At 45.5% G+C, this 25085-nt stretch overlaps 8 protein-coding genes across 8 annotated transcripts; 3 read left to right on the top strand and 5 right to left on the bottom strand.

Annotated features, from left to right (window-relative positions):
* Positions 1-2247: 2247 nt before the first annotated feature.
* On the bottom strand, positions 2248-3680 carry J7T55_000742 (uncharacterized protein; the record flags this gene model as incomplete). Its single annotated transcript, XM_053131683.1, has 4 exons — positions 2248-2557; positions 2611-2618; positions 2795-2985; positions 3059-3680. The coding sequence occupies 4 exons, from the start codon at positions 3678-3680 to the stop codon at positions 2248-2250; spliced, it is 1131 nt and encodes a 376-aa protein (XP_052990472.1).
* A 1353-nt stretch (positions 3681-5033) lies between these two features.
* Positions 5034-7316, top strand: J7T55_000741 (uncharacterized protein; the record flags this gene model as incomplete). Its single annotated transcript, XM_053131682.1, has 10 exons — positions 5034-5192; positions 5261-5295; positions 5374-5573; positions 5758-5913; positions 6171-6237; positions 6302-6412; positions 6484-6649; positions 6705-6858; positions 6925-6995; positions 7185-7316. 10 exons carry the CDS (start codon positions 5034-5036, stop codon positions 7314-7316), a joined length of 1251 nt encoding a protein of 416 aa, XP_052990471.1.
* An 873-nt stretch (positions 7317-8189) lies between these two features.
* On the bottom strand, positions 8190-11138 carry J7T55_000740 (uncharacterized protein; the record flags this gene model as incomplete). The annotated part of the gene is made up of 9 exons (XM_053131681.1): positions 8190-9283; positions 9359-9563; positions 9662-9707; positions 9772-9778; positions 10067-10187; positions 10258-10456; positions 10545-10591; positions 10672-10819; positions 10909-11138. 9 exons carry the CDS (start codon positions 11136-11138, stop codon positions 8190-8192), a joined length of 2097 nt encoding a protein of 698 aa, XP_052990470.1.
* Positions 11139-11713: 575 nt separating this feature from the next.
* J7T55_000739 (uncharacterized protein) lies at positions 11714-13048 on the bottom strand (the record flags this gene model as incomplete). Its single annotated transcript, XM_053131680.1, has 3 exons — positions 11714-11940; positions 12005-12582; positions 12651-13048. The coding sequence occupies 3 exons, from the start codon at positions 13046-13048 to the stop codon at positions 11714-11716; spliced, it is 1203 nt and encodes a 400-aa protein (XP_052990469.1).
* Positions 13049-13704: 656 nt separating this feature from the next.
* On the top strand, positions 13705-15930 carry J7T55_000738 (uncharacterized protein; the record flags this gene model as incomplete). Its single annotated transcript, XM_053131679.1, has 3 exons — positions 13705-13791; positions 13852-15498; positions 15847-15930. 3 exons carry the CDS (start codon positions 13705-13707, stop codon positions 15928-15930), a joined length of 1818 nt encoding a protein of 605 aa, XP_052990468.1.
* Positions 15931-16229: 299 nt separating this feature from the next.
* Positions 16230-17948, bottom strand: J7T55_000737 (uncharacterized protein; the record flags this gene model as incomplete). Its single annotated transcript, XM_053131677.1, has 4 exons — positions 16230-16404; positions 16508-16769; positions 16827-16958; positions 17024-17948. The coding sequence occupies 4 exons, from the start codon at positions 17946-17948 to the stop codon at positions 16230-16232; spliced, it is 1494 nt and encodes a 497-aa protein (XP_052990467.1).
* Positions 17949-18559: 611 nt separating this feature from the next.
* J7T55_000736 (Amine oxidase) lies at positions 18560-20679 on the top strand (the record flags this gene model as incomplete). Its single annotated transcript, XM_053131676.1, has 4 exons — positions 18560-18793; positions 18879-19086; positions 19180-19568; positions 19654-20679. 4 exons carry the CDS (start codon positions 18560-18562, stop codon positions 20677-20679), a joined length of 1857 nt encoding a protein of 618 aa, XP_052990466.1.
* A 938-nt stretch (positions 20680-21617) lies between these two features.
* Positions 21618-24992, bottom strand: J7T55_000735 (uncharacterized protein; the record flags this gene model as incomplete). The annotated part of the gene is made up of 12 exons (XM_053131675.1): positions 21618-21823; positions 21928-21982; positions 22035-22514; positions 22574-22763; positions 22875-22920; positions 23023-23247; positions 23785-23906; positions 24067-24173; positions 24234-24332; positions 24445-24513; positions 24578-24628; positions 24684-24992. The coding sequence occupies 12 exons, from the start codon at positions 24990-24992 to the stop codon at positions 21618-21620; spliced, it is 1959 nt and encodes a 652-aa protein (XP_052990465.1).
* Between the last annotated feature and the right edge of the window lie 93 nt (positions 24993-25085).

Below are 25085 nucleotides of genomic sequence, written 5' to 3'. Positions count from 1 at the left end.
TTAGTATATTAATATTTAGCTAAATATAGTAGAAAAAGGGTTATTAAAATTAGTATATTAAACGTTTAGCTAAGGATAATAAAAAAAAGAAAGAGGGAAGTAAAGAAGGTATTAAGTTTTTATAATTAGCTATATATTTAAAGTTTAATAATTTAAAGTAAATTTTTATAGTTTTATAAGTATTATTCAAGTTTATATAGTAAATAAATAATATTTAATATATTTACTAAATAATAAGAATTAAGTATTAATTATACTTATAACTGCTAAAGCTATTTTATATAAAAAGAATTAATTTAGCTTAAATTAAATAAGTAATTAATAATATTATAATTAATTAATTGCTTTATAATAGTTATTATAATAATATTTTAGTATTATATAAGCTTAGTATTAAAGTTTATAAGTAGTATAAGCTAATATAAGCAGGTTTTAATATTAGAGTTTGTAAAATAATTAAATTAATAATAAAAAGCTTAATAAAAATATTTTAAAGGTTTATTAATTATTTTTTTATAATATATAAAGTTATAGTTACTATTTAGTAAAGTATATAGTATATAGGTAAATAATAGGGTTTATATTTATAGTATATAAAGGAAAAAAAGTATAGTTAGCTATAGGCTATAAGGGCTATAAGTAAGCTGCAGTTTTTAGCCTTATCTTATTTTTTATTTAATTTAATTAGCTTATTTAATTACTAATAAAGCTCTCTTTAAATACACCCTTTAAGCGCTGCACTAACTTTATATAAAAATATATTTTTATTAAAGCTTATAATTAAATATAAATAATATAAATTTTATATTTTAAAATTAAATAAAATTTATTTAAAAATATTTATTTAAAAATAATATTATAATTTTAATACTTTATTTATAAATATTTTATTTATAAAATATTATTTTATAATTTTTAATATAATATATATTTATATTATTTTTCTTATAAATACTATTATATTTATATTAATTTTTAATTTTTTTAATATTTTATAAAAGTTTATTATTTTAATAATATTTATAATTTTATTTTTATAATTTAATAAAATTATTTAAAATAAATTTTAAATAATAATAGTTTTTAAATTATAAATTAATTTAATATTTTTATAATTTATTAATTTTATTATTATATTTAATATATTAATATTTTAAAAAATTAAATAATTTTAATAAATTTTTTAAAAATTTAAAATTATTTTAATAATATATAAAAAGCTATATAAAAATTTATTTATTAAAATTTTTATATTTATTTATAATATTTTTAGCTTTTATTAATATAATATTAATAATTTAATTATTTAAAATAATTATAATTTATATAAATATAATTAAAATATTTATATTTATTTTTAAGTTTTTTTAAAATTAAAATTAATTTATTAATAAATTTAATTATATATATTTTATTAATATAAATTAAAAAAATATATTTTTACTTTTTATATTTAATAAAGTTTTTTTTTATATAATTAATATTATAATTTATATTAAATAATTATAAACTTTAAGCTTTTAACTTTAATATATAATATATAAAATTATAAAATTATTTAAATTAATTAAATATAATAATTAATATATATTAAAATATATTTAAATATTATTATTTAAATTTCTTTATAAATATATTATACTTTATTTAATAAATTTAGTTTATTTTTATTTTTATTTTATTTTAAAAGTTAATTTATTAAGCTATTTTATATAGTTATAGCTTATATTATAAATTACTTTATAACTTTACTTTTAAAAGAGTGAATTAAATTTTAGTTTTTATATAATAAGTTAAATATAATTCTCCCTTGCTTACTAACTTTTATCTGCTTTAAAGGTTTATTTCCTTGCTAAATCTAAGTCCATATCGCTGGAGAAAGATAGGGAATACAATGAAAACCAGTGTTAAAAGTCCTTGAGTAACAAAGCTCCAAGTGTAGCCTAATATATAGTAAGCACAGACTGTTATAAACTATTAAAAGGGAGATATCCTTACCAACTTGAAGTACCCAGTCATTAATATAAAAGGGATTAACAAATGCTGCCAACTAAGACCAGTTAACAGTTTCCATAGCATTGAGATAAGTTTAAAACATACATTTCCGAGCGCAAGGTAGAATTTGAATATATCCAAGACGTTGTCAGGATAGCTCTCGAAAAGATAAGTAATCACGGCCGCACTGCTCACTTGAAGACCAGCGGCCACTATATTCTGTTAGTTAAGCACACATCCGATTCCTAAGTTTTACTTGCACAAGAAGAAGCCAGCTTCTCCGACCATCCAGTGCCAGCTATAATCGATAGAAAGGCCCCATATTGTCGGGCCAATACTCCCTAACAAGATGCCTAAGTAGCAAAGCCATAACCTCATTTCGGGTGTTCGTACGCCTTCATTGCAAAGAGCCAGGCGGGTGCACAGCCAATCGCTTAATCGACCCGAACAGATGATCTCTGCCACCAAATTTCCAATGATGAGACCGAGGAAAAGAAGGCCTTGAATTTGCGTGGAGTGTTGGGCGTACGCAGCTGGGACCATAGTGACGACGGAAACGGTCCTAACTAATCAGCATAGAAACCATGCGCAACTTGTACTGCGGTAATAACCTACGACGAATACTGCAGAAAGACAAACGGTATAATGCTAAGCACTATTTTTGGATATGTCCAAAGTTTATAAAAATTGATAACTGTATGAAGGTACTGAGGATGGTTGAGACCAGGGACATGTGAGGGTTTCTGTAGTAAAGTAAATGACTCTGCTATAGCGGGATTTCTGGTTGTTGATAACTCACCCATAAGATCAATTCCTTGGTGCGTGGTAGAGACTCTAAATTCGCATTTTCTTCAACCATGCGGAGAACCTTGTCACGCGGATAAAGTGTCTCGGGTAGGAAGAAAATTTCCAGTAACATCAGAACGGCAAAGGCTATTGCAACATGGTACTGAGCCCAGACTGCACCGGCCGCAGCAGTGAAGCCTCCAACTAGATATACAGTCAGTGACTATTGAATATATAATGTTGATGGTAAAGGCCAAGGACGTCTCACTAAGGGCACCAAAAATAAAACCGAAGTCGAAGCTCAAGACCCAAAATCCCGTGTACAGTCCGCGCTCATGATCCCATGAGATATCACGAATAATGCCGAAGGAGACACCACAGGCTGGAGCGGCAAAAAAGCCTTGCAGAAAGCGGCAGGTCATGTAGCCACCGAAACTGATGTCTTGGATGGTGGCACAACCCGTTACGACAAGAGTCAAAGCGCTGCTCGCAACCAAGACGACGCGCCGGCCATATATGTCGCCAAGAGAGGTGAAGATCAGCGGGCTGATTGCCGCGCCGAGCGAGGGAATGGCAAATGACCAATTTACTTCTGAATAGGTGGCATTAAACTGGTCCTGGAGAAGGAAGAACGAGGGAACCGTTGTGGTAGTGCAGTATACTGTCAAGAACGCAGCGTAACACACAATGGCTAGTATCACACCTCGCTCAAACCTAGTCCAGTTCAATGGATCGAGCGGATCATTGGTGGGTGGAGGGAGAAGCGCAAGGCCGTGTGGATCCATCGGTGTCATTCTCGCAGGAGATTGCATAACGGATGCTTCGCGAGACAGACCTGTGTCTTGTTTCTCTACATCCGCAGGAACTTTTGTGCCTGTAGCGTCTTTGGAACTTGACATCGTAGGTAAGCTGTGAGTAGTTGTCTATAGTCATGCGGTTTGTTGAAACACAAAAATGGAATTTGGACAAACCGATGAGCTCTTAACAACCTTCGTTATCTACCCCTTACTGCTTAGTAACTAGTACACACCAGTTTAACACCTTGGTACGTGGAGGGCCAATTGCGGGTTGGTGGGTCAGTCAGAGGTACCCCGCTAGACTGTTTAAGGGCAAGCAAGCGCTCCGCAAGGTCTGCGTGTAAGAACTTCGACAGCCTTAGTTCAACTCCCTCCCGCTAATTATGCGCCCCCCCCCCCAATTTGCAGTTACCAAAACACTGTGACGAGACTGAGAAGGTTGACAGTTCTTGATTTCTTTCCTTAGCGTTCCGGGCTGCACATTTCTGTCCGGACGCGCGAGGCAGTAGGTTACTCTAGGCGTACAGGCAAGAACCAGAAACGGAGGCGTCTCCTGGTTTGATAACGGTTAATTCATAGAGGCACCACGCTAAACAACTCGAGAACATCGCCAAGCACTGACTGGTGAAAAGAGAAAGAGTGGCACGGCTTCAAGAATTCCCGACTTCATAGAAAACCAATAGGAATATCAGCACGGAGAAAACACTGTCCTATAGGAGAACACCCGAAACACCACTTCAGCGTTGCAAAAGCAACACTGGTAATACGGGGAAAACCCTTACAAAAGAACCTGTTCCTTAAAGAACCCTGCTCTATAGCAAGGCACAACTTCGAAGACCATCGTCACACAGAGCTATGATCCCGAAAAGGATAGACTTGAGGAGACCACCAAGACGAATCACTGAATCACTGCAGATAGCTTCGAGAGTTACCGAAAACTGATTTCTACGAGCCAATAGCAGTGTTGGACGAGATTGAATGCAACTGTCGCGACAAAACGGCCATTGAAGAGGGTAAAGCAGGGCTCGTTTTGGATGTGATGGACGGACCTAATACAAGGTAACTATGTACAATGTAGCGTAAGGTATGTAGTCTTAGCGCGTTCAGCTGATCATCTTTCTAAACTGCAATACGTGAAAATTAGTGGACCGCAAGGCGAAACCTCGGTCCAGCGATTGCGGTAAAGATTCCCAAGATGGCAACAATAATCTAGCATGGTTACTCGCTGGTCCGATAAAGGCATGGTAGAGCTGTGATGGGCACGCCCGATCACCTGATTCATTTATTCATCTTTATTCCGCACTCACTATGCGTTGGCCGCCTTATCAAGTTTTTTGGGTTAATGTAATCGTTTCAGGATCTGTCCCGTAAACGCATTAGTCGAACGCAACAACGTGCAGAAACCAGAAGAAAACAACAAAAAAACAACAACCAAATACAACTGAAACAAAATCGATGGCTTCGAATAGAACATCGTCTGCTGAAGGCACTGGTGATAGGTCTTGCGTCACAGCAGACGAGACCACTTCCCTGTTAACGAGCAACAGTCACGCGGTGGCGTCAAAAGCCGACCTTGGCCGTGAAGTCTGGATCTTGTTTCGGTCTGCATTGCCAGTGAGTACAACATGACAGTCTTGTTATTGCAGCTCGAGGATTCGTTGTTCTATGACGACTCGAGCCAGAGCAAAGATGAACGGCCCATCGCGCGCCTACCTCGGTATTGCAGCCGAAAGGGAGTAGAGAGAAGAGACTGAGGAGAAAATTCACACTTGCTGACATCAAAAGATCTCTATAGGGTACTTGCTACAAAATGCTCTGCAGCTCGCGACTATTGCAATTATAGGGCGACTAGTGTGTCCCTAAGCAATTTTTGGCTCTACGCGGGAATACTGAGACTCGCGCAGGGCCCTCTTCAACTGTCCATTGCGGCTTCCGGGTTCATGATCGCTACTTGTACAGCATGGCTACTGGCTGTTGGGGGCACTACTGCCTTGGGTGAGTTTCCGGCCCTGTTCAATGACGCCACCTCGATCGAGAGCATTGAGAAATAATTTAACACATACTTCATCTTGTTCAACAGACACCCTCGGGTCCAGGGCATTTACCGACGGTACAAACAGTTCACTAAATGTGTTACTTCACAAATGTTTTCTGGTCGTGACAATTCTGTACATCCCAGTCGTTGTGTTGTGGTGCTCGATTGGACCGATTCTAGCATTCTGTGGCCAATCCGATGAGCTGGCTTATGGTACACAATCGTTCTTGCGATGCCTTTCCCCATTTGGCCTGGGCTACGTGTACTTCGAGACATTGAAGAAGTACCTACAATGCCAAAGTAAGACCAACTTTGAGTATGCTTAAGGTCCCTGCTAATGCTTTGCATGGACATCGGAACCCCTGGCGCAATGGTCATGTTGCTCGTGGCGGCTCTGAATGTTCCACTATGTTGGTTTGTAGTGCATAGATTGCAGTTCGGACTTCTCGGTGGTGTCGTTGCCACTGGTAGCATGTATTGGCTGGCCGCTTTGTTATTATTCGGCTATATACTTGCACGTCGCAAGTCTCTGAATCTTGAGAGACCTTCTCCCAAAGTGTTTCAGCACCTTATTCCATTCGTTCGATTGGTCATATACGGCTTGCTCATGGTTGGAGCTGAATGGTCAGAATTTTTTTTAATGAAGCTTGACTGTTGTGAGTCTGTACTGACAAAACGGGATGGGTAGGTGGGCATTCGAGCTCATCGCCATTGCTGCTGGAGCTCTAGGAGATCAAGAGATCGCCGCGCAATCAATTCTGATGACTGTCGACTCTATCCTAGCCTTAGTACCATTTGGGTAAGTTCACAAGCTTGTGTCAAGATTCATCGCTGCCCAAATTCAAAATCGATTACTGACTGCGTCTATAGACTCGGTGTCGCATCAACGAATCGGGTGGGCAGCCTTCTGGGGCAGAGACAGCTACAGCAAGCGCGTACTGCGACTCGGGCTTCGTCGCTACTTGCCACTGCCTACGGCTCCCTCTCGATGATAACCCTAATATCATTGCGAGGACCGATTGCGGGCTTCTTTACCGTGAGTATTAATATTCTCAGATAATGAGCGCATTATGACTCATATCCTCTCAAAGAACGACAGAAAAGTCATCATGCTTGCCGTCTCGGTCTTCCCTTGGGGTGCTGCCTTTCAAATATTTGACTCTTTGCAAGCTGCAAATTCAGGTTGTTTGCGTGCCCTCGGCCGTGCTGACATTGGAGCTACATTCAACTTGATTGCCTACTACGGTACGTGCATCTACTTGGCGTGTTAAATGTGGCTTATTCACCAAGCGCTGAGGTTGTTATTTGCAGCAATCGCGATTCCCGTGGGTCTCACTACCGGATTCTGGTTGAATTGGGGACTGCACGGTCTCTGGCTCGGTGTAAGTTCATCACTTCTATATTTTATAACCGCGACTTCTTCGGCTTGGGGCCATTCTACCCTCCTATATAAAGCAGATACACGTGTGGTGGCGCCCCGAGCTCCCATGCACGCGTTGCGCTGAGCATCAGTCGCAAAATTCTCAAAGAATTCTCAATCTTACTGTGGCTTATAGCTGACAGATGCATAGCTTACTATTGCCCTCGCCTGCGTAGGCCTCGGCGAGTTTTCGCTCCTGAACTTCGTACCTTGGGCGGGGTTCACCCAATGCCGAGAATCACATGTATCGGGGCAGGAGGAGGAAAGTCGGCGCACGCTATGAAAAGTCTCATTAAAGCTGGTCTGAAGCTTATTGTTCTCTACGATACATTCCATGAATGAGACGGAATACTGGAGGTTCAAGGATCATACTACGATATAAAGTTTTGTAGTCGATTAGAAATAGTCTCAATATCAATGCCGATCATGACTGGCCCTCAAGTAGAGTACTCGGGCCTTCAATGAGAAGCTACCTTTACGCTTACATTGCGCCTTGATGGCGTATCTGCTGCGAGTCATGAGGAAAATGAATGCTAACTTACAATGGAGACACGCGCATTTCCAGCTGATTTACTTACTGCCTATGAACCATGTCGAAACCCTATCTGCCCTGCTTTTGTCTCCTTCTGAAATTAGGGTCTCACAAAGGGGGAACTCATTCACCGCGGTCGGGAGCAGGTATGATACGGACATTCAATTCGACATTTGGTGTAATGAGGGTTGTTATGAGATGTTGTAACCCGGAGATATCTCAAGCGCAAGGGTAGCCATAATGGGACAATGGTTTTGAGACATAACATGGGCGATGGGAAGTGTTTATATTCCATTCCAGATCCTAACCCTGGGAAGGTACTGCAATACCTCCCTTGCAAGAATTCGATGCCCACCCTTGTAGCTAATACTGCAAGGAATCTGGAGGCCTATCTGCCATTGAAAACAGCTATCAAATAGAACGCCGACTCTGGTTCCTGTAGCTGAGACAGTTGGTCTAAATTTATGTGGAACGGGCTTCCGAGGCTAGGCAATGATTCCAACCCTATCCCTGCTTCTTCATCTTCATAGGACTCGGGGAAAATGAAGGATTATTCTTGGTGTATGTCGAAGACACGACTTGGGGCGTTGAGATCTGAGCTGCTGCACATTGCGCCGTAGCCTATCATGGACCATAAAGCATGTTTCCAACCTTGTTCGATCCAGGACTCGACTGTAGATCTAGCAGTGGAGCCAGTTCCTTGATATGATCCTTGAAGTTTTCGAGACGCTGACACTGCGGGATGCACATGAGCTGTTGAACCGGGTCAAGAACAGAGCCAAAGCCAAAGGGTGCACTGACCATTTTACCAGCATGGTCCCATTGAGGTGCCATGCGCTCCAGAATCACGAGGCTCTGTTGGGTTGCGTTCATCAATCTCAATCTAGACTCTCCTTTTTTATGTTTCTCAATCTCAATCTCGTGGATGAACTCGGCGATGGTAACGGCAAAACATGCGGAGTAAGCAAAGAACGACGCGTTGATGTGTGCTCCAGCATTTGAGGCGTCGAAAATAGTACGTATCAGGATACATGCATGTTCACGACACTTCTGCAGGGCGGAATGGAGGAAAATGTCGGGCGCCTGTATGCCTAATGCTTGTAGACGTATCTGAATGCAGAACGGGTGATTTAAGAGGCAGTGACAAAGGTGCAGAATGGTGTGAGCCATAATAACGGATTCTACGATTTGATGATCGATGCTCCTGTCAGCTGTCTGAAAAGTGCTCAACGCGTGCTCTACTGAGTACACCTCATTGTTGAAATATGACTCCACTAGTAGCAGCAGATCGTGACTAGCGGCGAAGTCGGGTCCGGCAGTCCAGAGGCAAGACTTATTTTCAACTCGATCGTGTAAAACGCTCCTAGCGCAGTGACCCAAGGCAGAAGCGGCCAGGATTATCAAAGTGAAGGTGCTGCGCGGCTTAGGAAGCACTGTACCCCAGCGCATCAAATCGCGAAGTTTATAGTTGCTTGTCCAGGCTTCACCTTTGGAGTCCGAGGGCAGACTGACATGACAGTCCTTATCCAGAATAGCAGGACGGCGATCTTTACCACACGAGACAAGTTTGTCAATCAGATAGATCGACCAGAACGTTCGTCTTCGTTCCTCCTGCTCGGCCAAGGGAAGCGACCTATCGGGTTCTTTTATGAGCTGTAATTCCTGGCAGATGCGAACCGCAATGCCGATCTTCAGCCAGCCCGAGCTGACCTCACCAGCTGTTGAAAGGCATTAGTACTTCGCTCCAAGGCTCCCACGACCAGGGCATATGCACAAGGGAGAGGAAGGGCGACTTGTAAAGTCTAGTATGGCCACTTGCAGGATGCCAAGACTCTGGACAATGTGAAGCTTCGGCACGCCCGTAGTCCCCATATCCTCGACCAGAATCGTATGCCATGCCTCTTGGGCGTAGGCCTGACTCGCAAGACGGGCTGTGGAGGTAAAGTAGGCGTGCTTTGTAAACTTAGCAGCAGAGGCTAGGACGGCAAAAACTAGTGTCTGTGACAACAGCCCACGGGCAAGTCTATTGCGAAATAGCTTTTTTCGAAGTACAAGTACGGTTGCCTGTGGCAATGTAGAAAGTTTGCGTCAATTACCGCTTGGAGAATGTCATCAGGAGGCATCATGAGCGAGGAGGACATCCTGTGAGTCTGGAGTTAGCTCAAGCACGAGAAAATGCCCCTTCTCCCATCGAGAGATTACCTACGTGCGCACTTGAAAGTTGTCAGTGTCATTTGAGTGTCGTGAGAGCAGGGCTGCGGATACACCTGCTTGGCTGCCTGCCGTCCTGCGCTAGGTGAGCTCGGATTTGATCTCGAGGCAGTCGTCCAGACTTTACGCGGGCAAGCTCACCGGAGGTCTTCTAGGCTTCCATCCCTTGTCCTTGCTAACTCGGTCACTATCATCCTGACCCTTTCTAGTAGCTTCAACGACAGAGACTGGGATGGATAATCGTATAAGCCAGCACGTTTTGACGCTGGTGGTGAGAGCTTTTCACTTACGCTTTTTGGCCTCGTGGCTGGAGCCGCGACGGGTGGGTATGGAGCGTATTGACAGAGTAAGCGGGCTCGACGGCACTTCGTACACTTTGGTCGCTGTCCCGAGCATTTTGTTTTCTTGCGCCTGCGAATGGACCCAAGTGCGTATCAGCGAAGCAACTGAGGCAGTGGCCGTTGCTGAAAGGGCCACTTACCGGCACGAAGTACAGGCTTGATAGATACGTGTGAGCTTCAGGGCGAAGCTGTCGCTCTCGGTGGGTGGACTCAGGCTCACCGGCCTGTTTTCCTCGGCCATGAGGATGAACGGTATCATCAATTAGTGGTGGATCCTGGAACAGAGAAGATTCTGGGGCAAAGCTTTGTTTAGACCCGCCACAGTAGGGAGTGAAATCACTACGGGCCAATCAGTCATATTCATCGCACGAAACGATAAGAGAGATCGGAATTTAAATAAGTGTAGCAAAATTTTTAACCCACTTACAATGGTTTCACGACAATAACATTGCCAGTCAACAAGGCCGGCGCTATCTTGCTGGTAGCAAGCAGGAGGAGAAAATCCCAGGAATAATGATCCCTATGGCGTTGATGGGAGTACGTTGCGCAAAGACTTGCTCGTTCTCATCCTCCTCGATGACGTCCTTGGACAGGGGGGTCTCAGCCAGATCACGGATCCATTCGATGGCAGCATCGGTCTCATAATCGGCTTGAGGCAGCCAGAGCAATAGGTGAGTAATACAGATGTCCGACCGAGTGAGGCTTTAGGGAGTATTCGCGCCGGCTTTCCCTGTTCCGCGACGAGGAGGTTTCGAAACTCGTTACGATATAAATCAATGCCGTCGGCATACGCGAGCACTGCACGGCGTCGCTGCTCATAATGTACGCCCTGCCAGGCGTCGAAAGCTACCTTTGCAGCGGCGACGGCCTCATCAAGGTCCGAAGGGGTTGCTACCGGTACTTCTGCTTTGGGTTCCAGGTTAGCCGGGTTGACACCGTGGCGAGTGGTCTTGGTCGGCGCACTCTTGCCATTGATTATTTGAATGAAACCATCTTGAAAGTTTCCCCTGATTTTGGCCATATTTGCGCAGTCTTCCGGTTCTTTTACTCGCGATGAAACAATATTGAAGTTCTAAGGGCCAGGTCGAGATTTCCTCGCGTCCCTACTTATTCCGCACAACTTATACGAGAGATTATGGCAGAATGAACAACGGGGGTGGGCCTTTAACTTCCCTATACTCTTCCCCATCGGCTCTAAGAACGCCTCATGTGACCGCGACCAGGCACGGTCCGGACCGTAGCGCTGAACGGATTGATTTACTGCGATAGTGAACCAGCTTAAATATAAGCTTCAAGCTAGATTTAGTAGTTGTACCGTAGTAGGCTCAGTTGGCAGATGTATGCCCACTGCTGCGCACTCAACTGCTTGTGATCCACCTTTCTATGCCTATCTCCTTTCACAGGTGGCCTTAACCAAAATCCCGCTACAACAAAGATTTCATCATTGATATGCGGTTTATATACGAAGTATTAAATCCCTCAATATCCCAATGGGGGTTATTGCGCTTTGTGATATAAAAAGAGAGTCTACCTATTCCTAGATAATTGAAAAGAACAAGTAGAGACTAGTGTCTTGGATATAAGTGGCAGGTTCCATTAAGACTGCAGTACTGGCACTTTTACCATCCATTGCAGAATCTCGTATATAATCTCGCTCACAACGATAGCAGTTGTCTCGGCGGTATTATCGTAGACTGGTGTAAATTCGACGACATCCGCACCCACAATCTTTAAACCAGCATCTGCAAGGCTGCTCAGGATGTGTAATAGCTCTCTTGACGTCCATCCACCTGGTTCGATGGTGCCTGTTGCCGGGGCGAATGCTGAATATATGCAATTAATACAACTAAACCATCTTGAACAGCAGATAGAAATTTGCAGACTCACCGGGGTCCATAACGTCGATGTCGATGCTCAGATAGACAAACTCATCACCGACAGTCTTGATAATTCGATCGACGACAGCATCACTTCCGATCTGGTCTAATGTTCTTGCGCGTATATAAGTAAACCCACAGTCAGCGTCGTGCTCGAGATCATAAACCTTGTCCATAAGCTTTGATCTAGAACCGAGGTGCATATTGCCATGCTCGGCGATAAAACCCTCCTCGTGAAGGATATGGAACATGGAGCCGTGGGTGATTTCCGAATATTTCGTGAGCCCGCCCCCGAGTTGTTTTGGGTCCCAGGAATCGAGATGGGAGTCGAAGTGCAACACAGTCACGCGACCCCAAGATTGGTAGAGTGCCCGGATGGCTGGGAGGCTAATGGTGTGATCGCCCCCGATACTGACAATACGAGGGATAGTGCCATTCGACTTGTTGCGTACCTTCCGGGCAGCTATAGAATCCCAACCTTTCTGCAGATCGTGAATGGCTTGCAGCTTGTCAAAAGGATCGTTCATGATATCTCCGCAATCGACGATAGTGGCCCAGTCGAGGAACGGATTCGTTGCGTGGTCCATGCTGCCAATTTCTTCAGCTTTACCTGAGCAATGAATCGAGATCGCAAAAGGAGAAAGAAAAGTGCGTACCTGTAAGCGAACGAAGGTGCCAGCCTTCTCGAGCCCATCCGAATCCCCGCCGGGCCGAAGCGGGCGCCAGGACGATACGTTACGCCCAAATCAAAGGGTGCACCAACAACAGCTATGTCAAACGTGCTGTCACTAGCTACTGAGAAGCAATTGGTTGAATTCAGATGTGCAAAAGTTGCGATACCTTGGTACGGCGTATCTGCAAGGAAGTCGTCGTATGGGTGTATCCCGGGTTTGTTGTCTGTCGTTATGAGGGCTGGTCGTTGCTGGAAAATAGAAGTGCTGATGAAGCTCTCGGGTTTGCGAAGAGGATGTTGGGAAGTATCCTCTAAGAAAGTCCCTCGGCCGGCTCGGCCGAGAGAAATGAAGAATAATAGATTGCTGGTGCTGAGCTGCATTGTTATGGCACCGACTATTAGGACAATATGGACAGGCTAACGGACGAATTTTGACGGTCGATTGATGATTGATAAAACAGCATGGATTACTGTATCTAGTTCAGGTTCTCTCTCGAACAAGTGGGGGGGGGGGGTTATGGTCCAAGGGCGGCGCATATTTCTCCTAGACCGGTTTAGCTCTATCGCATTTAACCCCACACTCTGCGCCATGCAATCGACCCGGTTGGCGTTTTCTGAGTCAAGACGGCAAAGCAGCAATTTGGCATTGACCTCACTTAGGACGAAGGGGTTTTGTTCCCCACAGTCATCCGTCTGTCTTGGCGATGAAGACCAAAGATAATGGGTAACAACGGAGGCTTGCTGCGGCGCGGTCTGGGCAGTGTCCTGACTAGAAACATTGCCCAGGCTGAAACAGCGCCTGGAGGGTCTTGTTGATCGAGGTTCATCCACAAGACTTGGTTCCTTTGCCTTGTATGGCCGAGGCGGGGGCGGGGTAAACAGCAGTCTTAGCGGCAAGAGGAGATCGGGGTGCGTTATACTGTACTTATCTCAGCCCAATGCAACAAACACGATTCTAAGAGGGGCGTGCCATCGACTTCGGTGCAGCACTTGACGGAAGCAACTGGTAGCATCCTCCACTAGCATTCTACGCCGACATGTCGCAGCACCTCGGGGATCAGAAAGCACAGCCGCACTCCCGAAATCGTTCGCCGTGCAAAGCTTGTCAGGCGGCGAAGCGAAAGGTACCTAGCCTGTTGGCCGGAGGACTTGATCTGTAGACTGACATCAACTTACTACTGCAGTGCGATCAGATCAAGCCAAAGTGCTCACGATGCCGCAAGCAGAACCTAGTCTGCGAACCCTCGGCCCAGTCCAGGTGGCGCATTAACACGCTCAGCGATGTTCCTATCAATCGAGCGGCATCGCGCTTGAGAAGCGCGCAGGCACGGCCGTCTTTGGAACGAAGCCGCCAGCGAGGAGCAGGAGAGAGTGGCGGTCCGTTGCAAGCGGACTCGGTACAGATTGGCTCCGTAGAGAACCATAGCAGCGTCACAAGCACGACACCCGACAAAGTCCCCGATACGGTTGGATCCCACGAAGCGGAGGAAACAGGCGATTCAACTTCTGAGCTGCTCAGTATTCATCACTTGGACTCTTTGCCGCAGCTCGCTTGTCCAGACTTCGTGGAGCTTCTTAACCATTTTCCATGGAACGGTACACTTATGGGCGCCGACCAATTTCTGCAAGGGTTAGAAGTTCAATGGCAAGACTGCATGTCTTCAACCACCCCGGGTAAGGATATTCAAGCTACAGATGATGTTGGTCAGCATCCACAAGACGTCGAGAATGAAGCATCGGCTCCGGATAATTGCTTTGATCCAATTTTCCAGCCTAGCACTCAGGGATGCAGTGCCTTGGATGCTGCAATCGACGAGCTTCTCGGTGGTGTTACCCAAAGCACGGCAAGCATCTCGTCACACAGAACATACATGATGGTACTATGGGAAAACTTTCTCCAGAAAATCGCACCCTCTCTAACACCTTTCGGAACCCGCGACGACAACCCATTCCTCAAATATCTGGTGCCAAATGCCGAATCCAACTCTTCTCTTCTAATCGCTGTTCTGTACCTTGCGCAAGCATTCTCTCGAAGAAATCACCGAGACTTCGACCCCGCTATAGAGGACTATCTCGAACGAAAAGCAGAAGAGGTACTGCAGACTTTAGAGCAGGACAATGCTTTGACTCTAGATGTTGTTCGGGAGTCGGGTGAGCAGACTTCTAAATTAGTGCTGACATTGTCAACTGTTCTTGTCTTCTGCATGACATTTATCGCAAAGCATGATGCTAGCAGGTTTCATACCCACATGGAGCTTGCCGTGATCCTCTGTCAGTTCTTATTTAGGACACTAGCAGAAGATGAGAGCTTCTTGTATCTCGCAAAGCTCTTGGGGTTCATGCACAACGCTCTGCTATTCAGCACTTCAGCTAGCAGCGCAAATGCGCCAGACTTCCTCGGCGCGGCCCTGGAGCTCCAGAGTCGCGATACTGGTACGCTGTGCGATATAGACGGATACTTGGAAAAAGACATCCATTTCCACGATTTGGACGTATTCTCAGGCATGTCGTCCGCCATTGCGAATATTCTATATACTCTGGGCATGCTTCTCAAGAGAAAGCAGATTGATTTGGGTGCTACACCTCTCCATGAGAGAGAAGCTGCCAGAATGTTTGAATGTGATATTGATGGGCTAGAGATGCGTCTAAGGAGGCACATGGCTCAGCTGAAGAAGTGCCGGGAGCTGCGCAACATCTCTGAGCTTTCATATGACGACTCCCTGGCTCGGTCTTTGAATTTCTACAACGAGGCAGTGTTCTGGAGCGCCTGGACTATATTTCTCACAGATCTCAAGAATATGTTCTGGGCCGATGTTGGGGTTCAAGAATCGGTACGAAATATTCTTGAAGCTTGCGCAGAAGTACCTATGCAGAGCAAGGTAGAACCTCTCCTACTATTTCCTCTGGCGGTTGGCGGTATGAGAATAATGAGTAAAGTCCACCGGGAGTTTGTCCTCAGCAGGCTACAGAATCTGAGATCCGTTGGCTTGACTGACACATCTAATCTGTGCGCCGACTTGGAGGAATGGTGGCACACCGCAAGAAAGAAGGACAGCCCGATTCCTTTTACTCAACTGTTGATCTTTTAAGACAAAAGGGAAAAGATAGATCTGAAGGAGCTTTGGAATAGCCCAGTTTGTATAAAGATATGGCGTGGCGTGGAAAAGGCAGGTTTACAGAGGCTGGGAGTTTTGGTCATGCTCCTGAAGTCAGATGCCACATCAAGCAGCTTGAGCGATGATACCTTTGCCGGGTCAGCATAACACCAAGCCTTCAGTCTTCGACCGTGCAATCTGGAGATTGCCATGAACATATCACGCATGCCTCTCTTGGGTGTGTTCAACAGGCGTGTCTCAAATAATGCGGTTGCGCGGGACTACTGCTTTTATTACAAGCATTTTAATCTAATTCTAAGGCAGGGTTGAGACCGTAGGTGCGCTACATCGAGAATTTCATCGTCTCATCGGTTTAGTGCATGCGCCGTGTATAGCAGTGAAAACACGACGAGTTTCTGGAATCCTGCCAGGAAGTGCAAAGATCACCGTAGAGTCCTCCAAGTACTTTAAGCAGTCGGCTGACGATTCTTCGTGAAGACGAGATTGCACTTTTCTGCCTTCGGACGTATTACAGCAGCGAATATCGGAGACATTCCATCTGGATCCGTGTTCGGATCCAGTTCAACGTTATAATGGCGAAACACTGCGGCGAGGGCGGCCTTGAGCTCGATTATAGCAAGACTATGGAAAAAGGCTTAGCGATAATCCCGACTTCCACACCGAGAGTTTTTTGATCAAAATTTAGGGGATTATATTTGCGAGACGGCATGGTCATGGGACTTACTTCAATCCGAGGCAAGTTCGAGCACCACTGCCGAACGGTATCCATGCCTTTTTCATAGCTTTCAATCGTTCTTCGTCTGCTATTTCCCAGCGTCCAGGCTTGAACTCCTCGGGCGCAGCCCCAAACACATCTTGATTGCGATGCAAAGAGTACGCCTGTATACCAATGATAGTACCGGGGGCCAGCTTATACACAATACCCTGAACATTGACATGTGTCGCTTCCTTCAATGGAGTGACGCGTTGCTGGAGGCTTCCAGGACCTGGCGGATACAACCGCAATATTTCGAGAACGCACATTTCAAGGTAACGAAGCTTACCCACTGCCTTGAAGTCAAGTGGCCAAGATAGCTGAGAAACCTCTTGACGAAGTCGTTCCTGATACTGCTGATTCTTTGCAAGGGAAAGAACATAAAGACTGTAGGCGATGGACGCCGCAGTAGTATCGGCGCCTAGGGTAATAAGATGCTGTCAGTAATCCTTCTTTAACATGATTACAATGCCGCGTAAAGTTCACCTGCTAGAATGTGGTCAAAACATTCGCTCTGAACATGACCCTTAGTAATTGATTGTCCGTATTCTGGCTGGGATTGCATGTACCCTAAAACAGTATTATTGGGATCAACCCGGCTGTCAGAGCTAGTCATGCGGGCGATTAGTTCTTGGTTGATGGCTGCCAACGAATCTCTGCTTGTGATAGCCTTCGCTATAAACTTCGGCAAGAGTAGATTCCACGGCCAGAGGCTTGACGCTTTGGTGAACAGCCAAGCAAAGCGAACGAATGGAGTGCTAGCAATCGCCAAGTTTCGTATATCATCGGCAGCCCGCAGATTCTGGCCCCCCATCGAGTCCAAGCTCTCTCCGTAAACCATGTAAGACACATTGTCCAGCGCGAAATATCCCGCTAAAGTGTATACGTCTGTCACCCGATCATTACCGCGATCGATGATTTCTAACAGCTTCTCGAGCCGATTTCGAATAAAGTTCATGAGAGAAGCATTGTTTAAATGAGCGTTCATGGTGTAGATATGCGCAACTTGCTTCCTTCTGTCCCTGTGCTGTTCTCGCGTGACCGAGGAAAAGACATTTGGAAAGCCGTAATTCTCGAACAGGACCGCAGTGGAGGGCTTTGTGAATGTGGATCGCACACCGTAGATGATCGATAGCTGCTTTGGATCATCCAGCACTACTTCGTTCGGCCCAACCCGAATTATATGACCGTACTTGTCGTGAAGTGACTTTATGTACAGGATGGCACTTTCGTTGTAATATCGGCGATTAATGTATAAGGAGGTAATAGCGCCAAGCTTAGGCCCAGGAACATGTTTCAATGAGGAGATGTAGAGAGGATATATGACAGCCCAGGCGAGAGAGATCAAGATCAAGGTGATAGCCGTATTTGCAGTTAGGGGGTAGCTGGTAACCTGAACGGGCAATGACATTGTAATATCACTCTCTCGATGGCTTTGTAGTTTTAAAGGTGATGTGATGGCCTCAAACTATGTAAGTAAAGAAGCAGTAGCTATGATCTTGAACGTTGACAATATTGCGTAGCGTTGTAAAACGGAAGTTCGGACGCGGAAATGGTGCCTACGAATGTCTTTGTGCGGCGACATAGACCGAGGCGAGGGTCTGAATGCTTCCCGGTAGACTATTCCGCAATAGGCGAAGTAGCCGCACGATACATCTTTGCGATTAGCTCTAGATAGTGGCGGTCCTTACTAACACTGCTGGAGCAATATTACCTAACCGCGGATCGAGCACCCGATGGCCGCTTTCGTGCCGGTTCGCTATGAAGACTTCTTATTCGGTTAAGATTGTCACGCTCTACCTCTAGGCCTAACGCGATATCTTTAGCCGCAATGGCGGGGCCTTCACGACGTATGTATTGCGCGTCTTAGTGAACGTTACGTGATGCTCCGCATTTCCGAGATATAACTAGCGAATCTAGCAACTCGTCTGTACCAAACAGGTGGATTCATAATCACTGCCTTCAACCACGTGGATCAGTACTACGTAATTGGCGCCCGGATCGCGAAACGCAGTCGCTAAGATGCCCTACGCCATGGTCAATCCTCTCCTACCTCTGGATTCTGGCGAGATTCAGACGGTTGCTTCTTTGGTCCGACAACATGCAGGCTCTAACTTGCAGCTCCATTTCAAGACCATCACTATCGAAGAGCCTCACAGAGATGATGTGCAGACCTATATAGAAGCGAAGAAGAAGGGCTTGACTCCCGGTGTGATTGAGAGAGTCGCTTTTGTGACCTACTACATAAAGGGGACAGTACGTACTGCCAATCTCACTCTAACGAGGGATGTCATCTGCGCCGTCTACTTGTAGACAGAATATTGATGCTACGATGGAATAGGATATTTTCTATGAGGCCTTAGTCAGCATATCGCAGAACGCGGTCCTTAGAGCCACGCGATTGCCACCCCAATATCATGCCAACATTGATGAAAACGAGATGATCGAGATTGCAGATCTGGCCCTTAAACATGAGAAGGTTCAGGCTGCTCTCACCGAACTGCAACTCCCTGCAGGATATCATGTTGTGATTGAGCCATGGATGTACGGTAAGTTGCACCAGACTTAGCGATGAATTTGCTCTGGCCTGTTGTTCTCTTGCTTGTACGCCTTGTTTAAGAAACTGATCGCTACCTGTCAAGGATCCGACGGTGTGAACGACTCCCGCAGATGCTATCAATGCTTTATGTTCATCCGCGATCCAGCCAACTCCTCTGAGCCTGACTCCAACTACTATGCGTATCCCCTACCAATTTCAGCCGTGATGGATGCTGTCACTCGAGACCTTATTCGCGTCGACCGCATTCCTACCGGGGGAGAATATACAGTCGGGGAGATGAAGCCGTACAAGGTTCACCGCCCTGCTGAATATCTCCCGGAGCTACAAGATCTTCGTCAGGACGTCAAGCCGCTACAGGTGGTCCAGCCTGATGGCGTGAGCTTTGCAGTCACTTCCCTCGGGGAAACTGGCCATTACCTCGAGTGGCAGAAATGGGCTTTTCAGATTGGCTTCAACGCGCGCGAAGGAATTGTACTCTACAACGCAAGTTTTCCCCTGTCAACGCTCTCGATGTCCAAGAGTTATAACACGACAGATCAGGCTAATGTCCATTCAGGTCTCCTACGACGGCCGACAAGTCTTCTATCGCCTCGCATTGTCTGAGATGAATGTGCCATATGGTGATCCCCGGGCTCCGCTACACCGCAAAGCCGCCTTCGACCTTGGTGACGCCGGAGCTGGCGCCACTGCCAACAATCTCCAATTAGGCTGTGATTGTCTCGGCTCCATTCAGTACCTGACCGGAATTATTTCCGACAGCGAGGGTCGCCCTGAGATCATGCCCAACGCCATATGCATCCACGAGCAGGACAATGGCATCAGCTGGAAGCATACTAATTGGCGTACTGGCCGTGCCTGTGTTGTCAGGAACCGGGAGCTTGTTTTGCAGAGCATTCTTACCTTGGCTAACTACGAGTACATTCTGGCTTTTGTCTTTAACCAGGCTGGAGAGATGCATTATGAGGTTCGCGCGATGGGAATTGTAAGTACCCAACCCGTCGATGAAGGTATCAATTCCCCTCACGGCACCGTGGTTCATCCTGGAGTATTGGCAGCCTACCACCAACATGTATTTTCATTGAGAATTGATCCCGCTGTCGATGGACCCCATAACCGCGTGGTCTACGAAGAGGCCCATGCGATGCCTCGGGACGAGGTCAAGAACCCTCATGGTGTTGGCTACATTCTTGAGAAAACAACGATTGATGTGGCCGGGGGATACGACCTTGACCACACGAGGAATCGAACTTTCAAGATTGTTAATGATAAGATTCGGAATCCAGTAAACAATCTGCCTGTAGGATACAAGATTCACGCCGCTCCTTTCCAGGCTATGCTCGCCGACAAGGATAGCTTTCACTTTAAACGCGCCGAGTTCGCTGATCACCACATATACATCACGAAATATGCCCCGAACGAAAAGTTTGCAGGGGGGAAATATACGAACCAATCACGAGGCGGCGATGGCGTTAGGACTTGGTCGGCTCGAAAGGACAATGTGAAAGACACTACCATTGTAGTCTGGGTACAATTCGGTATCAACCACATACCTCGAGTTGAGGATTTCCCGGTATGCTACTGATTAATTGCGGTTCCCTTAAAGCGGAACTAAGTTAACGTTTGTGCTGTACGACTAACGATCGTTTCTACTAGGTTATGCCAGCGGAAGTTATCCAAGTTGCTTTGAAGCCAGTTAACTTTTTCACTAAAAACCCCGCTATAGATGTTCCGCCCTCGAACCAAGAAGTCAGTCAATCAATCCTCATTGACAGAGCCTCTGCTCAGGCGGCGTGTGTAATTCGCGGACTAAGTTGCAGAGAAGATATGCACTGTAAGACAGTGCAAAAAGACTCTTAGTATAGAGGGTATCCGTATTATAAAACCTAGTTATAAATTCTAAACTAAACAAATTGTTTATTTAAGCTTAAGTATGTCTTATTACTGCTACCTGCTATTATATAATACCCTTTTTTGAAAAAGAAAAAAAAGAAAAATAAAACTTTAAGTTTTAAAAATAAAAGGCTTGTTTAACTAAAAGCTTTTTAATATAAGCTAATCTTATATACTAATAAGTATAATATAATATATTTAAAAAGTATTATTTATTATTTATTTAACTTTAATTTTAAAATAAGTTGTTAAATATTTATAATACTTTTATTAAATAATTATAATTATATATAGTAATATTTTAAACTACTATTTATAAAATGCAGCTTAAATTGTTAGAAGGTTAAATATAGTTTTATAGTTTAGTTTATATCTATTTATAAGCTACTTCTAAAGGAGAGACTTATGCTCAAGGCTGTGCTATGATAATACAGTTATCAAATTCCTTATACTCCACTATTTCCCCCTCTTGCATATCTAAATCGTCGACTGAGCCTGTTGCTGCCAGATCAACATGAAAATCACCTCTGGGTTAGCTGTCTGAACCTTCTAGAGTATTTGATGCCTCGTAGCCTGCAAGGTCAAGGTTTGGGTCCCGATTCTCTGCGGCTCCTGTGTCACTAAAAGTATTCAACAATGCATAATCCTCCTCAGGAGCCCATACTCGATATCGTTAGTAAAGACAAACGTATCACAGTCGGCATAGTCGTCTGCGAACAGCCATTGTTCTTGCTCTGCGATGACAGCAATTCCTTCATGGTTTAGTTGATGTGGTGGTGGTTGGTCGTTCTCGTCCACCTTTCGCTCTTCTAGCTCATAGTCGGCAAACGCGAGTGCTTCAGCAGAGTCCAATCAGGGTTCTCCGTGTTCTTGCAGGCCTTGCAAGGTCGCTGAGCCTGCTACCCCAGAGGCTTCTCGGGTTTCACTTTCCGGCACTGACCAATCGCTATTATCGCTCGACCTGGCCTCAGGATGGGGAGAAAGGACAGTCGCTTCTTCGTTTGTGATTTGAGCGGATGATGACTCATGCTCTTGCGAAGGGCTCACGATGGCAGGTACTTGGCCAGTCTCGAGATCTTGTGTAGCTGCCCATCTCGGATAAATCTGATTTAGGCCGTACACAAAATCCTCACGAAGGATCACCTCCAACTTAGATGTCCATACGGGGTTAATGCGAACTCTCTCCAGGAGTATTTCCAGCGCAGAAGGCTGGCTGATAAAATCTCTAAAATTGGGAAGTAACCCAGAGGATGCGATTTTGTTGTACGCTGAGTCTGGCCGGGGTTGAAAGTGAGGAAACGGAAGGTCGAATAGATGGAACCATTGACCCTCCTTGCTGAGCTTCAACAGTACTCGTTGGCCAGGCAGAGGCATTCGTTGAGATGTGATACCGTCAGGTGCGTGAAGATTTTCCACAACCTCGTAGGCCTCTTCTCGGAGGTGGTCATTTCGCAGCTGTACAGTGTCGAAAGGCCGATGGCACCGGGGACAGTAGTCGGGAATGGTATGTATTCCCCTCAGGTGGTCCTTCATGTCTCTGACCCGAATAATCCGCGGCCGCAACGTGCCCAGTGACGTATGCAAACTCTCTTGAAGTAAGGGCAGGCAAGCTGTTCTTCGAGCGATTTGATGTGCCGAAACCTCTTCTGCTTGTTTTGGATTTCGTCAGGTCCGCTATCATCATCCTCGTTCTCCGCATTGGCGACTCGCTTCCGCTTCGATTTCTGCGGTGGCTGACAGTTTGAGCTCGTGGCAGGTGAGGACGTAGATGATGACCTTTTTTGTCCGCCACCATCGCCGCAACGAATACTTCCAAGCCACTCTTAGAAGAACTCATGTAAAGGGCCTTTGAGGGCTTGCAGAAGGGTATATATATCAACGTCATACCTGTTTTTGCTGGCACCCTCCTCCCCAAAGTCCGAGGCCTCGGAAGCTAGTGTCTATTCCCCGGACGATGACTGCTCCTCATCATCCCTATTGGAATAGCGCCGGTCTCTAGGTGCTCCGGTTGATAGCGTGGCCTTGTCCTGGGTACCTGACATTCCAGTATCTTGTTCCACCGTCATAGGAGCTTTTGACTCTGCGATAGAGAGGTCTCGCAGTATCTCAAGCTGTTCGGGTGCAATTACTGCGTCATTTAAACCAAAATACCAGGCTTGATGCACAAGATCGGGAGTAGTATTCAACATCGGTGTGGGCAGATCGTTCTCATGTTCTGTAAAAGTGCTAGGACCGGCCATCTCCTTTTCCCCAGGCCTCTCTGGTAATGGTGATCGCATTAGTAGAAACGACACCGTGATTGAGGTGTGTGTGCCGTAAAGCCTAAGTGACGTCTTATTAGGTATTAATACACTCGCTGTAAAGGCACTGCCTTTTATTTCTACCTTATGACTTCTATGTACGTTTTCGTTGAGCTTTCCTGAGAAACCGCTTTTTCCCTCTTTCTTAATAAAAACCCTTATACGTACGGGTTTTGTTTAAAACTACACGGAATTTTAAATCCTTTCAAAGGAATGACTACTATACTAAAGACTAATCTGAAAAGAGAGCGATCCAAGTGGGATGTAAACAGATGCAGACCTACTCAACCATTTGTAAAACAACAGAACTCCAATGTAAGATGAACTTAGTCCTCAACGCCCCTGACTTGGCCCTGCGTTGGTGGATGGTGTCGACGCTTGTTCAATAGCTTTCTTCGTCTCCTTTATTAGCTCCCGCTCTAACATCTTTCTTAGTTCAACGTCCTCATCATCAAGAGCTTTGGCAAAGGCAAGCTTCCATGCCACAGCTAGCTTACTCCCGACGATAAGACCTTCGTTGCCAGGAGGCGTCGCAAAAGCGAGCTTGTTCCTCATCTCGCTTCCAGACAACAGGTGTGCCACGTTGTCAGAGTTTAAGAGCCCCTTTTCTTCGAACCATCTGTCAGCGGATGGAGTCGGCCCGCATCCTTGAAGATACGAAGCTGAATCACGTCACGTTGCCGATTCACCGTGGAACCAGCCGTCTGGACGCCTGCTTTAAGCAAGGAATATTTATAGTTTCCTTTGTCCTTGATTGTATCCCAGACTGGTCTCGTTACGGTCTGCGTGGTACTTCCGGTGCTTTGCAAATGTCAACATTATATCCTTCATAGTTGGGATCCCCCCCCCCCCTCTGCCTGGGGCTGGGGCGGATTCTCGCGTAGATCTGAAAGGGCAAGTGGTCAATTCGTTATCCAGTTGTTAACCCTTTTGCGGGGTTTCTTACCAAGTGCATTCCACTGCTTTGTAGATTTTGGAAGCCATACTTTTGTACATCAGGCCAAACTGCTATTTGAAGCATTTGCTCCTCGGTTGGCGTCGGATGCTGAAGCTCCAATTAGCTGGAAACAGTAACTATGGAAATAAGGGCCATGCCGTTTGTTTCTGTCCCGCTGGCGGAGGTATCCCAGAGCGTGTGGATCCGGGGCGTGCAAGACTGCTTGCCCGGCTGCCACCGCTTGGTGCATGTTGTCCTCCGGCTTGACTACGAGCATGACTGCCAGCGCCTGACATAGATTGAACCATGTTAGTACCAGCAACTGATGAACCACCCTCCCTCCCACGGCTCACGGGCCTAGCAGGATCCTGGGCACCAGCCATCATCTGCAATTCCGGTCCTGCCTGTATATATGTTAGATGTAATTCCAAACAAGCCAAATGCTAGGGAGGCACTCACCATGGCTATCATTTCGTTGCTATTTTTCCGCTTCACCAAATCATCCGCCCACAGCTCGCAGTGCTTCTTCCAAGAACATATGTTAGCCTGCTCATCCAATGCCCACAGGACTTCACCGCCATTTGCAGGAGCTCTCTTCTCGTAGATAAAATCCATGCAGGCTTTTATGATTTTCTTGATGTTGTCACTTCTAGCAGCATTGTAATCTTGTCGCAATTCTTCGTACACGCGCTTGTCCTCACCCTGTAATTGTCTCTTCTGGGAAACAACGGTAGCTTTGGCAGGCGTTTTAATGGGAGCCTTGCTCATCTTGTTAGACTTTGCGGGATTCGATATGGATAAAACAGCGAGGATCTTGCAACGCGTCTAATTTGTGCGGAATCTTTAGTTAAGAAGGTAAAA

This window comes from Diaporthe amygdali (assembly GCF_026229845.1).
Source record: "Diaporthe amygdali strain CAA958 chromosome Unknown NODE_27_length_698932_cov_65_101997, whole genome shotgun sequence".
Lineage (NCBI taxonomy): Eukaryota > Fungi > Ascomycota > Sordariomycetes > Diaporthales > Diaporthaceae > Diaporthe > Diaporthe amygdali.
This window is presented reverse-complemented; position numbering and strand designations above follow the sequence as displayed.